At 26.4% G+C, this 17,043-nt stretch overlaps 1 protein-coding gene across 1 annotated transcript in view; it reads right to left on the reverse strand.

The window, feature by feature from the left end:
• LOC111628614 (zwei Ig domain protein zig-8-like) overlaps positions 1–16,222 on the reverse strand; it is an 86,790-nt gene extending 70,568 nt beyond the window's left edge. Inside the window, exon 1 of the mRNA XM_023372445.1 lies at positions 15,648–16,222. Within this exon, the coding sequence (XP_023228213.1) occupies positions 15,648–15,768 (121 nt within the window). The 5' untranslated portion in view covers positions 15,769–16,222. The remainder of the gene's footprint in view (positions 1–15,647) is intronic.
• Between the last annotated feature and the right edge of the window lie 821 nt (positions 16,223–17,043).

The raw sequence follows: 17,043 nt of genomic DNA on the forward strand, positions 1-17,043 counted from the left end.
TATAAATTTGAATAATTTATAAAACAAATATTTAAATAATACATAAAATTTTGATAGTTGAATATTGATTATAATTTTGTTCAGTAATTGCTCAAAATTATAATTAAATTTTTAGAAAATATAAAATATTTAATATAAGCAAATTCTTGATATAAACCTAAAATAAACATTTATTAATTAACATTCGTAGAATTGCCTGGAAATAAATAATCTCTGCATAATCTTAAATAAACATTTTCCAATTCTCTAAGCAATGTTGATTAATTAAATAGCAAATTAGTAAAACTGTTAAGTGTTAGAGAGAAAAAGAAACAAATATAAGTTCGTGAGAATTGTAAAGAAAATACTGATAATTTACTCCTAAATTCATCAATTCTTAAATAAATATTTTTATATATATTCGTGTATAAAAAGAAAGTAAAATACGATTAGAAAGTGAAATTCCATTTGTAACAAGCTTTTTTCTACTAGAAACTCTAAAGATTACAGTAGAATTTTCCGTCAGGTGTAAGAGAGGTGGAGATGGGATGCTGACGAGGCATAAAATCTCAACGAGACATGTGCCTTCCTCCATCTAAACCGTACAGAAGTGGAAGAAAGAAGTGCAGTCACGGCTATGGTTAGTTACCGAAGTTGCCTAGGGACAAAAAAAGATGGCTGCCTTAGTCTCAATGGCTTTCAGTCTGCTCTTGTTAAATAGGAAATTGTTGCTTTGATGGAATGCTTCCTTCACTCTTTGATACATACATTTATTTTTGAACTTTCATTTAGTCTGATATTTTCTTGCTACATTTAAAATTCTTTTATTTTACTCAATTTTGTTTTAAATATGAAATTTTCGATTTTTTTTATTATTTAACTTTCGTTTATCGATTTTAAAAAGTATATAAAATCTGCTACGATTCAGAGTAGCTTTGCTATTCTAGTGTTTTAAATTTATAAGTTAATTTACCGTTTCGATTTTTAATAATCGATATGTTAATGCAGTTCAATATTTACCTATGAATTTTATGCTTTTCTATTGATTTTAACGCGTAAATTTCATTAATCGATTACAAAATAATCAATTTTTTTGTAATCGATTCATTAATCGAAACGGTTACTAAAATGACAATTTCATATTAAATATAATTTTTATTAATCAGTTTTATTAAATATTCAATTACTATTCAAAATTCATCTGTTTCACACTTTCTTTTGAAATCTAAAATATTTTTGTACAAATTTTGTTAATCGATTTTAAATATAATCGATTACAGAACAGATTAATCGATTAATGAAATTTACACCTAAAAATATCTCTATTTCATTTTAAATCGATTACTATTATTAATTTTTAAATTCTATATTTCGGTTTGGAATTTTTACTAATCGATTTATTAAAATCGATTAGTGTTAATCCGTTATATTAACATTAGTTTAAGTCAGCGCTATAAGGGAATTAAATTAAATTTTAATTGTTTCTAATTAAATCTACTTTTCTAATTTGTCATTTTTATTTTAATCTATTTAAAAGTATTCACTTTGATGTCATTTATACTTATATAAAACAAATTAATTAACCAAATGTACAAAATATAAATACTCATCTATTTTTTTCAATTAAAGGCGGTTTACCTTTTTATTTATAAAAGGGGAGAAAAGAAAGAAAAAACCATGAAGTATCAGCATTTAAATTTTAATTATAGTTTTACTAATTGGTACCAGTACACTTGTTTAATTTATGTGTTTTTTAATCATCTTGAGAACTCTAAATGTTTCTTTTAAAATGTAAATAAATCTAGAAATTGTTGTCAAGAAAAACTGTACAAACCATTAATAACTAAAGATTTCAATAGGAAAAAAAAAATGATGAAGACGTGACAGATGGAATCATTTTTGTAATATTTTCTGCTGATCTAATTATTAAGAAATTTAATAAATTTCTAATATTAGTGACAATGTTTATATGAGTTTGCAGACGGTTAAATATACTAAGAAAATTAAATTTAATATTGGAGAAAGTAATTATAAAGAGGAAACTGTATATGATGCATAGCAAAAGGTGCAGGATGTCTTTGTTATCATCAAATAAATTTCCTTCCTTTTTAATACAGCAGGATATTTTAAATGTTAATAACCAACTTCTAAAGTCAAAATTTAATAATAACTATGCTCATTCTGCATGATAATAACCTAATTTTGTTCTAGTTATCGTTACATTATATATAAATAATTAACATTTTCCTTGTTTTGTTTTATATTTACTTCTTTTAAGTTTTATTTTATGAATATTTATAAGACAATCATTTTTCTAGAGACAAAAATACATGGTTTTAGTTTATGGCTGGCATTATTAAAATATTACAAAACTTTTGGAAATGTATTTAAAGTGTTATGTGACTATGAACAGTAGTAAAGAACCCTCCTCGAAAATTGTTTTTATTCCTGTAAATATTTATTTATTTTACTTATTTCTTTATTATTAATTTTTTAAGTCTCGACTACCATTAATTGGCATGTTTTGATTCAGTTAACATCTTTCATTACTTAGTTGGGATTCACAAATCATTCATAGTACACCACACTTATTTCAAAGTAAATCTAGTGACGGTTTGTTATAATAAATTACTTTAATTACTTCTATTTTGTTAATTAATTAATGTTTGTTGGCAGCATTTACTCTAAAGCTATTGCAGGTAATGTGCTTAATGTTTAACGAACAATGCCCCGTTATTTACTGTTGTTCAAGTTGTCTTTTGTTATATCATTGTCAGTTTTCCTACATTCACAATAAGTACTACTACTGTAACATAATTCAGAGCTTAATAAAATAGAAAATTAAAGGACCATTACATAATTTTATATACATATATACTGTGACATCACACTTGAAAGTATCATGCATCCTATACACAACAATAGTATTAATATAGTAAAAAAATAGCAAAAATAGGAAAAAAAATAAAGTTTATTATTAAAAAAAGTCAAATTTTATTATTATTTTCTACCTTTTTAAATATCTAATTTAAAAAGTTAATAAATAAATTAGTAAATGAAAAATCACGAAAATTTTATATTCTTCAGTTTAACCTAAATAATAAATTTTATGTACTTTCCAAGTAATAATTTTACTGAAAATATATTTTCATGTGAAAGCACACGTATGCTGTAGAAAAATAAATTTCTTTCTCTATTTTTCTGTATGATTTGTTCTTTCTTTTTGATGCGATATAAAATATTAGAAAATAAAAAGAAGAGGGGGAAAAAATATATATATATATAACTTCTTTCCCTTCTTTGGAATGTATAAAATTACTTTCTTAAACTAGGAAATGTATATTACTATGGTTATGCTCATTCTCTTTACAGGTAAGTGGATATTGATTTTTATATATATTTTAATGAGTTCGTATGATCCTTTGGTATAAAGAATATATTAGAAAATGTACCTTTAAAATTGCTCAAGAATTTTTATATGGATAAGAACATCCTAGCATCATTACCTTTTATTATTATTATTTTTTTTATCCCATTTTAGAGGGATTTAGTAAAATAAAATCTTCAAATCTCTTTTTTAGAGGGAAGGATCATTATATGATTACGTATAATTGCTAAACATTACAATTTTTATAAATCCAGAATAACCATTATTTTCACTTAAATTTAGTTTTAAAAAATCGTTAAAATAATCGCCTTTAGCTATATAATGGTCTAAAGGATTTTCTCTTATTATTAGTAACATTAATTGCAAATTACTTACTGTTAGTTGCATTAGTTAAAAGAATTTAAAATCTTAGAATAATCAATTTTTATATAAATATAAAAACATCCTGATGTGGTTATTATTATTATTTTTTTATTATTATTATTTGTATCCCATTTAAAGGGATTTAGTAAAATAATATTATTAAATCTCCTTTGTAGAGAGAGGATCATCATATGATCACGTATAATTACTAAACATTACAATTTTTATAAATGTAAAATAACTGCAATTTTTATTTAAATTTGTCTAAAAATTCGTTCAAATAATTATCTTTAACTGTATAATGGTTTAAGGGATTTTTATTTTTGATTAGAAACATTAATTGGGGATCACTAAACATGCACAGACACAAAATAACTATTGAATGTAGTAAATCATGAAAATCTTAATTGATAATAATACTAAAAAAATTCCAAAAAGATTATTAGTTTAGAGAAATTTAAAACGACTATTCATCTGAAAGAGAAGGAAAAAAAATTAAAATTAAGTTCAATTACGAGAATCTTACTTGAGTATCTTAAAAGGAATTTATAAATAATCATTATCATAAACATTCCTTTAAAAAAAATATCATTAATTATTAGAATCCCAAAATGAGCATTAATTTAAAAAAAAAACAGAGTGAGAGATTAGTAGAAGAGCTTAGGAAAATCCTGAAAGTAGAGTTATTTGGAAGGATCCTAGTTAACGACATTGACAGATCTAGATGAGAATAATTGGTGTAATTATCTCTCTGGAGATTCATCTTGCAATGTAAAATAAAAAATTATGAAAAAAAAGACTAAATTTCACTGCTAATTTTATTATTATACTTATTAATTTACAAATTATATTTTTATAAAATTTATATATATTGGAGGGGTGGTTAGTCCAGTGACAATGAGTAAGAAGAATATTTTATTGTTGGATTTTCAGTGGATATAAATAATAAAGTGTATCTGTTGTGTGCAGTATAGACTACTTGTTTCTACTTCTAATTTTTGTAACTTGAAATAAAAATACGTGTATAGGAAGGAGGACAATTTTCCAGTACAAGAATATCGATGATATGTCCTCTCTGACTCTTATAGATCGATTCTCTTGGATTTAATACTATATATTAAAGAATTGTTAATAAATCTCCTATTATACTATATTATAAAAACCCTAAATAATAATAATAGTAGTAACTGCTTTAATTAAGAGAAAAATCCTTGAAATATATTTAGAAATGATATTTTATGAGAATTTTCTCGAAATAATCAACTTTAATTACATAATTACCCTTTAAACAGTTGTTATTATCCTGGTTAACAAAAGATTCTAGAGAATCTGAACAGAAAGATGATCTTTTGACATTCAACCATTTGAATTAAAAGTTAAAAAACATCGATTTTAACTTTGAAACATCGTTCTACTGTATATTTTATCTCACTATATTCATTTATCTATCTTTTAGTATTATAGTCATTTTACGATTATTTAAAAATATCTGATCATAAATTACTAATGTTTTCAAACTACTTTTCATCCTAATGTTATATTTCCCAAGGACATGTAGACTATCAAGAATATAGATGATTTCTAGCGATAGTAGACATGACCTTGGGAAATATAATATTAAGGAGAAAAGTACATTTAAAATTGATCTAGAATTTCCGATAAATTGTATAGATATATCCATATATTCAAGAAAGTAATGGATAATCCTTGGATAAAAGTCGATCATATAATTGTGTACGAGTAAAAATATTTTTATTGTTTTTTTTTCTTTTCCTTTTCTTTCTTCTCCTTTCTTCATTTTTATCTTATAAAAATTCATGAAAAATTTCAGTAATTCATGAATTACTGAATGAAGTCATATGTAAATACTTTAATAAATAAAATACAAGAATACGTTTTTTTATATTTAAAAAAATAACAAAAATAATAACTTTGTAAATTATTTTATTCATAAATTTTCTACAACATTATTTTATTTGCATTTAAAATGAAGAAAATATTATTTTTTAAAATGACGTAAATACAGTCGAACCATTAACAACGTCCACCTCTAAATAGCGGACATTTTCTCAGGAATAATTAATTTTTTTTAAACAAAAATCCATACGAATAACCTCCGAATAACGGCCATGTTATTTTGTAATAATTTTAAGATNAATAAATAAATTTTTAATAATGATTAAAAAAATAATATAATTATCAAATTTCGAAAATATACATCATTAAAAACACGTATATTTTTAGGAAGAAAATTTTGTCAATAAATTAAAGAAAATATATATGTTATTTTATGTTATTACAAGAGTAGAATGTCTAAATCGTTATCTCGAATTCTTTATTCGGTTCTCTAACAGCATAGCTTTAATAATGACAAGGAAAAGTAGAGTCTCCTGGGTTGCAAAGTCAAATTACTGGCTCTCATTTCCCATCTTCGACTCTTGTTATCTATAGTTTGTGGTGAAGATATAACTAGTTGACCACAGCTACACTGCTCATAAGATAACATGCAACTCTCTTTTCAACTTTTTTTAATTTCTCGATAAGCGTAGAAACACCCCGGATAACACAGATAAAAAAAATGTTTTTAGTAATACTCTTTAATTCTCATTTAACAACGTTCAATAATAAAACTTGCTTCATATTTAACACCATCGTTTGCAATTTTTTTAATGCTTATAATTAATTAATTCTAACTTTAAAAATTCGCTTTATCTTGTTTTGTTTATGTCGAGCTTACTTCAATTTAAGGAAAAAACGTTAGTTTAAAAGGTAAATTTTTTTTTTAATTTTATAAGAGAATTTTAAACGTAAAAAAAGAAAATAAATTAAGTAAAAAAAATAGTTTAGCAATCAATATAAACAAGCGAGAATTAAAGAGAATTTAACTCAAGTATGTAGAGGTAATTATATATTGTATAAACTATCCAATTAACTTATAAACTTAATCAGCTACAATTAGTTAAAAGGATAACGCTTAGAAGAAAGGAGAAAAATATATGATTTAACATTTTTTGATGATTCACTTTGACAAATTATGCTTCACTTAAACGCTTTTGATGCTAGTCATCCATATTATATCAACACTTGTCATCTAATTTAAACATTTAAATGACTTAACACTCCATTTATTCATTGAATTTTCTATTGTCAAACGTTTATAGAATTCATTGTAATTATTTTTTATATAATAAAATTTAAAAAAAATTAATAATGTCTTTCCCCCCTGTCTTTTACCTTCCTCTCGTTTAACTCTGCTCTTTCGTTCAATAAAGTAAATTAAATTTGGATACTGATTAAAGTAATTCTGAGTCATAGAGTTACTGTGGTTTATGCATCATAGAAAGGTTTCCTCATATATCAAACAGTTAATCTGTTAATGTAGATCTTGGAGATAAACGAAACAACAGTATGACAAACATAATATATATAATTACACAATATTGCGTGACTAGCCTGAGAACTTGATACAAATAGTTATTTTCTCATTACAAGCCGTTTTTATCTAAGCTATTCTCCCCCTTCTTCCAGTTAAGTTGATACTTTAAATATTAGTTTTACCAATAAAAATTAAGGACGTTACTAAATTTAACTAATTGGAATTTTTTAGCTAATTTTAACGTTAGAGCAGACATACATACACGTGTATACATGTATTTATATAAAATTTTAATTATATATTAAGTTCTAGTCGTTATACTAAGGCTAAAAATGATAATTTTAATGATTTTCATTAAAGATTTTTGATGAATTTTTTTGGAAAAAATCTATAGCAAACTTTCAACAGGAGTTTTATAAGATCATAAAAGAATTCTTTCTTCTTTAACAACCATTAACAGGTAGATATTTGAATAAATCATTAGACATGTTTTAAGATTAATATCAGCAATGATTATGATAAATTTTTACTAAAAATGTTTTAAAAAGTAATGAGGAACGTGTCTTTAAAAAATTCATCTTTATATAAGTAAATTAATTATTATTTTTCCAACTTAACTACGTATAATTCTTCTGAAATATTAAATATATTACATAAATTATTAGGAAATTATAAGGATAACGAATATTTCAACTTAAGCAAACATTTTCCAACTGTTAACACAAAGATGTTGAAGATGAGGAGATGCATCATTGTTAATTTGCAATTAAAGTTTCAATATTATCCTTCCTAAACTATCGATGTGCTTTATACTAGTTAATATGTAAATTCAATGCAGAACTTTATAATAACTGCATGTTTAATAAAACTTCATGATTAAACTGTATTGCATAATATCAAAACGTTTATCATCAATCAATGAAATGTTTGTTATTGAAGCAAATGCGACTCTTCGTCGTATAATAATTAAATTAGTAGATTTTGCTTGTAGAATGATAGAATTTACTAAGTCAATTTTAGATGCAATTTTGATAATTTTAAGGTATAAAATAGCCACAGAAATACTTGCAATTGTCTTGTTTTATTTTATTTTTCAAATTATATAAAATTCTACTCTAAATAGCATCTTTATAATATCGTTTTCCATTTAAATTTTATAATGGAAACTATTTAAAAAACATATAAAAAAGGAAAATGAGAATTTAAAGATAGCTTGAAGCGTATTAAGTAAACAAAATCAATAGAATAATATATTAAATCTGAGTATGTTTAAGAGTAACCATACATATTAATTGAATATCTACCAAAGAGATTTAAATCGAATTTTCATAATTATATAGCTAGAAAATTAATTTTTAACAAACTATGATTATTTTCTTTGTTATATTTATCATTAATAAAGATTTTAAATATATAAAATTCATTTAAAATACATAAAATCAGTATAATAATGTTATACTTACGTTCAAGATATTTACATCTACTGAGCTTAATTAATTATTATAGAGTAAAGGTAAAGAAATATATATATATTTACTACATCTACTTTAATTTTGTAACGTATTTTTCTATTTGTTACTAATGTTCGTGCAGAGGATGATACAAAAGTAAGAGAGAAAAAAGAAAAGGAATATTGAAGGAGTCATATCCAACAATATTAGTGACAATGGGCTGTGTGGATGAGAAGTTTCTGCAAGTGACAATGAGTATAAGAGCGATGTAGCTATAGAGTAAAGTATGACATTCACAAAAGATAAATCCTGTAACTTTCAGGAAGGAAAAGGTCATATGAAATAATATCTTTCAATAATGCGCAAGAAAGTACCTATACTGTTACTATCTAAAAGATAATTTAATGCGTTAATCCCCTGTAAATTTTGTAATATTTTATAATAAATTCCTATCTTATATATATATTTTTAAGTGTAAATTGAAATTTTTTACTCCGATTTACTGATTTAAAACGTAATAATTTAATATACTTTTTAAACAATTATAAAACCTACTCTAAAAATGTTTTACGTTAAAAAAAATAAATAGATTAAAACTTTAATAATCTTGTAAATTAATTTAACAAATAATTACGATAAAAATTTGCTATTTTTCTAATTTATTAAGTTCCTAACTTGTTAAATTTCTATCTAAATTTAAAATTATAAAATAAAATTTTAATAAATAAATAAATATATATATATGGAAACTCAGGTCTCATCCCCTTATCCATCGAAATTTGAATTTTATGTATATTTTATTTTTAATAAAATTGTATTAAATAAACTACGTATTGTATTATATATTAGTAGAATTCTCAGGAGAGAAGAAAGAAAAATAATTTTATTTTATTTTTGAAATATCCAATACCTAGTTATTGATTAAATAACAAAGTCTACTATGTACCAAAACTCTTAAAAATTGTCTTAGTAAACAATTGACGATAGTAAGCATCTCTTCAATAGTTCTTTACTGACTTTGTTTCATTCTCTTCCTCCCTTTTTTTTTCTCCTTTATTTTATTTTATTTTATTTTATTTTTTTTAACTGTCATGTCAGTATAGGAAAGCCGACGTATGGACATCACATAAAGAGCAGTTGCAAACAGGTGGAGTGACAAGAAGAGGAAACTTCCATTAGATTTTGTTCTTTCTTGTGTGGATAGAAACTTACAGAAAATCTAAAGATTTTCAAAAGAACAAGGTAGAGTAAATAAAATGGAAAAGTGGATTAGAAAGACTTTGAGGTATAGTTTATATTTTTAAGTCAACTTTTATTTCTATGTTTGAGAAATACTAAATCGAATTTAAAATATTTCAAACCTCTGCTTAAGGCACTTTACCTAAGGGAAATAGATTTATTAGGGGGTCACAATGGTTAACGTTAAAAACTCGGATTTCTTTCCTGTTTTTTTTTTTTTTCTTTTCTTTGATAAATTTAAGTTCTACAATTTCACTCCTTAAATCTTATTTTTATAACAAATTTAAGATCGGTTACAATATATACACTTTATTTAATTTTTTGTTTTTTAGATATTTTTTCTCTTATAAAAAGAAAATTCTTTTTTATAGTTATCATAAACCCCATTGAGAAATGAAGCCTTCCATGCAAAAATACATTCGCTCTAGTATTGATCTCCATAAATATGAAAATGGAATCATCATCTGTCATCACAATGCCCAGAAAAAATGGGAAAAAAATATAAAAGATAGGTCCAAGTTTGCTGAAGTAGTTAAGATGATCAAAGACTATCCTCATATCAAATTTGGTTAGGGTCTATTTATTTAATGACAGCTCCAAAACTTTATTATTATTATTATTATGCTGATATTGTAATTTTTTATTCAATTCGTGATAACATTACCGAAACTTTAACCAACACATCTCGATAATTTAACAAACACATACACACAGACACATACACGAAAAAATCTTCAGCCTAATTAATTACGTGAATAAAAAGGCACAAAATTTTAAACATAATTAAGTAAGTTAAATTATGACTTAATAATTAAATATAATTAATTCTCTTTGATCCAGCTTTAATCTCTTAAAAACGTCAAAAGTCTTTATCATTGCTTGACACTACAAAAGTGTATTTAATCACTTAAAGATCATGAAGTCACGATCCAATTATTATCATTTTCTTTTTTTTCAACGTATTTAAACGAAACCAATTATTTAAATAAGTAATTAAATCATTAATTGGATTTTTTAAACAAATATATAATAAAAAAATGATATAAATTATTAAGGATATATTTTACAACACAGATTCTGTTACGCTGTTTGAAAATATGTTTATTTCCATTAACTGATAAATATAGGTTAATGTCTGTTAAGGAGATGACTTTTGGCAATTGCAAACAGAGGTTTGCATTGTTTCCATACTTAAAACTAAAATAGAAAGTGAAAGCATAAGATCCCTCACGTACTTAATTAATGTTTTAAGGGGGGGTTGGATAGGAAGGAAACGGGTCACGGAATAGAATGTATATCACTATTACACGCACGCAAATTCCTATCGTGGTAACAGCCAAAGAATCTTTGTATGAAAGAAAACTTCCTTTCTAACGAGAGAAACATCCTATAAGATTGATGTTTAAGTTTTCTACTGAGATCGCAAAGGTTTATGCTTCTGGTTTTGAGATTTACATTTCGCAAATGGCTTTTGAATTGTTTTCAATGTACCAACTGAATTTTAATGTGGTTAAGTGTGTTGAAGTCAAGGACGAGTTAATTTTTCTCTTTCTGTTTTTTTTTTTGTCTTTTCTTTCTTTTTAATTTTTATAAAAATATATTTAAATATCCTACATTTTGCTTAATAACATTCATTCATTTTTCTATCCTCCCCTCTTCCACATTCATTTTTAATCGTTTCCTATTTAACTGTATGATAACTTTCTATTTAACAAGCACTTAATGGATAGAAATTAACGTAATTCGGAAGCTTACATAAATGAGATATTAATATATTAATAAAGAATTCCTAAAATTAATTTTCGTTAAATTTATCTATAACGTTTTTATTTATTAAAAATGATTCATTTTCTTTTTTTTTTAAATATGAGTAGTGTAATATCGTATAAAAGGGGAATTGATGATGTATTTTAATGTAAAAAGTATTAATTTTTTTCGAAATTTTTTTTGTTTTTGTTCAAAAAGTGACCATTTCCCCGAGATTTTTACATTTTTGGATTCAAGAGACCATGAAACGTCGAGAAATGCAAACAAATTCGGGTGTTTTTTTCAATATTTATGGATGTTAATGTGTATATGTGTGTGGGGGGGTGCATGATTTTGTTCACTTTGTTTAGAGCTTAATAACTCCTGTGCTTTCTGTGGAAAATTTCTGAAATTTTTCAGGAAGGTTTGTGTATTAGGAGGATTGATGCCATTAAATTTTGGTGGTTGAAGATCGACGGAGTGAAGAGATAAAGGATGTCGTGTGTATTTCCAATAGGGTCGGACTTAATGACGATTTTACTCGTTATCAGCATTTACAATTTCCTCAAAATTAAGATTTTTGTCATTTTATAATAATCAAAAATATAAAAAATTGTTTTTAATAAAATATCATAACAGATGACTCTAAATGCAGTTTTAAAATTGCCGGGAAAGTTAAGCAACTCGTTGTTTGATTTTTTTTTCTTTCTCTCGCTTGTAATACAGATAATTGTGTTATTTATATAAAGAAAAATTGCAATTTTCCAGATATCTTTATATTTAATAACTAAACATTTATCATAATCAAGAATAGCAACTGTAAAAATTTAATTTAATATCTACATATGTTTTTTTTTAACTGTAAGGTATATTTATTAAATATTATTCTTTAACTTTAATAAAAAAGAAAAAGATGTTTCTTTATTTTAATCAAATAAATATTTAAACATAAAACTTTTCATTCCTTAGAAAGCTTTTGATTTAACAAATCTAAACATAAAGATATATATTAATATTATTTGTGAAATAAATAAATATAACTCAATTTATTTTCTTTATTTTTTTTAGTCTTTATTATATAAAAAAGTTGTAATGTTGTTTATAAAAGAATAATTTTTTTTATAAATAATATATTTATTATTTGNAATTAGTTACGATTGCAAGAACGTTACTTCTCCTTTACTATAAGTTTCGTCTATAAAATTATTTACGGTGTATTTTATCTGTAAAAAATTTTATGTAGTATTAAGCTACGGTCCATTCGTGACAGTAAAATATGGCTTTATTTCAAATTAAATTAGCTTCTAATAGTTAGATTTATTCGTTCGGAAAACAATAAGGACACTAGAGATGTACGGGTGTTGCTAGTTAATAAAGTAATATACGGTGTTATAGGAAGAAACAAAAATACTTTACAGCATCGAACAGTAAGAAGTGGAAGAGAAAGAAAAGTAAGAAGTCGGTGCTAACTGTCGATAAATGGAAAATTAATCCCGTTCGAACGTTCATCTCTTTAATTAAGAGTGTAGCTTGTCTGTCGTCGACCGAAAACAAAATACTGGACGTAACTTTTCCAATAATTCCGGAGAGTTAGAGGAGTGAAGATACGGTGCTGTGCAATAATCCATATCCCCACAAGATTTGACGGAATCGGCGATAGGGCGGGTCTGGCGACAGAAGATAGGCCTCTACCCTGCTGCTTGATCATATAATCCTTCTGTCGCATTGACTTCCATGGACAACAATGGGGGACATGGCTCGGATTACCCACGTGCTGCGGACAAGTGGGGATTCAATTAAGTTGTCCATTCCATCCTGCACATTTACATTTTGTCGCTGTGGGAAATCCTCCATAATATCTGCACTACTTTCTGTTCCACTGAATTTTTGATATACTCCAACACCTCGCCCGTCTACTAAAAAAAGATCTGCCCGACAGAATATCTCACTATTTCTACTTCCCACTTTCGTGCTCCAGATTAAAATTTTAATTTCTCCTTTTTTTTCCCCGGTTATTAAAAAAAGTTTTCATTTTCTAACGCGATTCTCTTTTTCTCCTCCTTTTTTTCTGTCCGTTTTCTTTTATAGGCTCGATCGGTTGGCCACGAATAAAAGCTTAAATTCCAATTTAAAGCGCGTTATAGCTTAAATTTTAAAGAAATTCCGTATTATTCTCATTATAAGCTTATAAATGTTACGCGCCATTATAAGTAACATTAAGATTTGATTCCGTTTTAAATCCGTAAAAAATTGTTAAAAAAAAAATAAGTGGTGGTACATCGGCTTAAAAACGACGATCAGTCTTCTTAGCCCGCTAAAGATTTGGATTTAATCGATTTGAACTGTATTTAATTTATTTTTGATAAGTTGTAAGCTTTCTTGTAGGATAATGTTTAAGCAAGATTAATTCTACAGGCTGCGAGAATTCGGATTTTTACTCATTTTAAGTGCGATTTTGACGGAGACAGGATTTGAGTTGTATTGAAAATATCTTTTACTTATTCTTGAATATATTAAAAAGGCGAACTCGACATTAAATTCAGGCGCAGGCTCGATCCACTTAAACTACATTTAATTACTGGTTACGGTCGATTAAACAGCAGGTGGGACAGTTATCTATCCGTACATCCCGACGAGAGAAGAGCCTGAGAGTAATATTTACTTCCTACCCGACGATAAGGCTCTATACCATTTCATCCGGTTATCAATGCGCAATTTTATTTAATAATTTTCGTGGCAGCTTCTGGCTAGCGAACAGATAACTCGACACAAACCTTGCTTATCTGCGACAAAACATCTGTCAATACAAACAGCGCTAATGACAGAGGTATTTATCGAATTTTAGTCTCCCGTTACACAACCACTCGATTAGGATGCACTCTTTTTTTCTTTTTTTTTTCTTTTTCTTTTTTCTTTTTCTCTTCTTCTCTCATTTGGCTGATGATGTGTGAATGATGGTTACAGCAGACGGACTAAGGATCGTTTCTATTGATTGGCGATATTAAGCGAAAGTTATTTCCAAACCGCGAAATGAAATGCTTAATTGTGTTTTCTTTAGCTCTTCATTAAGCGATAAAGCTGTTGGTGTTCTTCTTTCAGTTCGCTAATTGTGGGTCGTGCCGAGAAGCATCATACTCGGGGACCTTATAATGAAGCGTGATAACTAAATAGCGATATAACTGTCGTTCTCGCTGCAAAATGCTTTCTAGATGCCTACTCCTATTTTTCTCGTTGTGGACGGGGAGAGAGAGAGAGAGAAAGAGAGAAGAGGAAAGACTGGACTCTAATGGATCGAAGTGTGCTCGACCCAAATCTGTCTATCAATCAAGAAAGACAGATCTTGCAAGAGACTAGTTGGGTGAAACCCCAAAACTACTAACTGGGAGTTTCATCTATAAAAAAAAACTTTCAAACTTCTTTTAATCTCTTGGGGTCTAGAATAAGATCTGATAATATTAAAAGTTTAAAAGACTTAAATATATATATATATATATATTAATTTAATGATAATTAGATTAAAACACGTGATTTTTTTATTCGTTTAAACGAGTTAGACTTATAGTAATTCAATATATTCTAGTATACTGTATACACTAGAATATACGCGGAAAAGCGTGCGGGTATAAACACGCGATTTAGAACAATATGAAAATGTTTAGCACTGAAATATGTGCAGAAACACACCTCTTTCCGGACACACAGAAGAAAAACAGATGGTTTATTGAAGAAAACGGAAAACAAGGATGGAGAAAAATTTCCATTGATTTTTCATTTGTTTGAAAGCTGGACGTTGTATTGTCATAACGTAGCCTCACACAATATGTATGGACTGGACCCATAGGCGCCTGATAAACAATTTCTTCACTGTTATAAATTTTCTTTACCGAATTTCTACTCTTGATATCTATACAACTTATCCATCTATTCTATAGATTGAAATGCTCTACAATATTTATCAGCATGCAAGTAAAGAAATGTGTGTATGTGTGTGCGCGCGTGTGTGTTTTGTACGACTTCTTAAGAGCTTAGCATTTAAAACTTCGTGCAAAAATTAATAATAATTAACGAAATTTAAGTGAGAAAAAAAAATATATATATATCTTACCGTATAATCTATCTCCATCTCCTAACGTGCAGGTATACAGTAATAGAGTTAAGATGATCCAAATGCCAAGTGTAGTAGGACGGTCCGTCTTCGGGGACCACTTTAGACCAAAACACTTCATGCCACACTTTTATATAAACCTTGGACGGGGGTATAGGTCCTCGATATATAAGGCTTGAATCACAAGTTAATGGAAAAAACTTGAAAAATATATATATATATATTTATATGAATATAAATAAATAAATAAACAAAATGGATCTCTCTTTCTCTATTTCTCTCTCTCTCTCTATCTCTCTTCACTTGTCCACTATATTTGTAGAGATGATGATTGAAGATGATGCTCTCATCTTTAAGTATAAAACCATTGCCCCGGCGCCGCCTGGTCCGCTTATCAGCAGGACTGGCGAGCGCTCACAACCACACGTACGGTAGGATAATTCCTATTTAAAAAATCCTTAGAGGTGTCGACAGGACTTGATTTTTGGACTATTGTCGTGTAACCAAAATATTTTGTAGATTAACGAGTAGTTCGATCGGTTGCCGTTTGTGGCAGCACGAGTGACTGAAGGAATACCGACTGCACAAATGCGGTGAGGTCGAAGCTGTGGCGCTGGATAAGGAGCGCTTGTCACGTGACCGCCACCACGTGACTAGGGCATATGAAAGGTAGCGCTGCTTTGCAGAGTAGAAAATGAAATAAAAATAATTTAAAAATATAATTAAAATTATTTTTACTTTTCTCCCCTCTTTTAATACGTTAATTAATTGTTAAACAACGTGATTAATTCTTTGATAATTTATGCATGAATTATTAAAATATATAGCCTATATATATTTTTTTTTATTTTTTTCTTTATTATTCTTCCTTGTTAGTTATAACTGTGAGTTATGATTTCTTTCCCATTATTTTAATTTTTTTAAATTTATTTTTTTCAATTTCTTTCGCTTAAATGATGCTATTATTATTATTATTATTAAGTTTAAAGGAAGGTTTAAAAATTAATCTTTATACTTTATAATAATGCATTCATCCTAAAGTGTGATCGATACATTCATCTAAAAGAATCAATTAGAATTTTTATAAAATATTCGAAATCAAAATATACAAAGAGAAAGACAAATTAAAATATTAAGTATTATAAATTTTCAAAACTTTCATCACATTATCTTTAATAAAATTAATGATAATCCTTCTATTAATTTTAATTTAATTAATTAAAATTTATTGAATACGCCATTCGTATATATTCGAATGTTTAAACGGAATAAAAATTAAATTTTCTAAGTATAAATTTTTAAAAAAATTTTTTATATAAGTGACAATATTTATTAATCGTATTTTTTTAAAAATAAATAATAGAATATTAAAACAATTTTAAGATTCTATAAGTTA

This window comes from Centruroides sculpturatus, unplaced genomic scaffold (assembly GCF_000671375.1).
Source record: "Centruroides sculpturatus isolate CEXI.00-Female unplaced genomic scaffold, Cexi_2.0 scaffold34, whole genome shotgun sequence".
NCBI lineage: Eukaryota > Metazoa > Arthropoda > Arachnida > Scorpiones > Buthidae > Centruroides > Centruroides sculpturatus.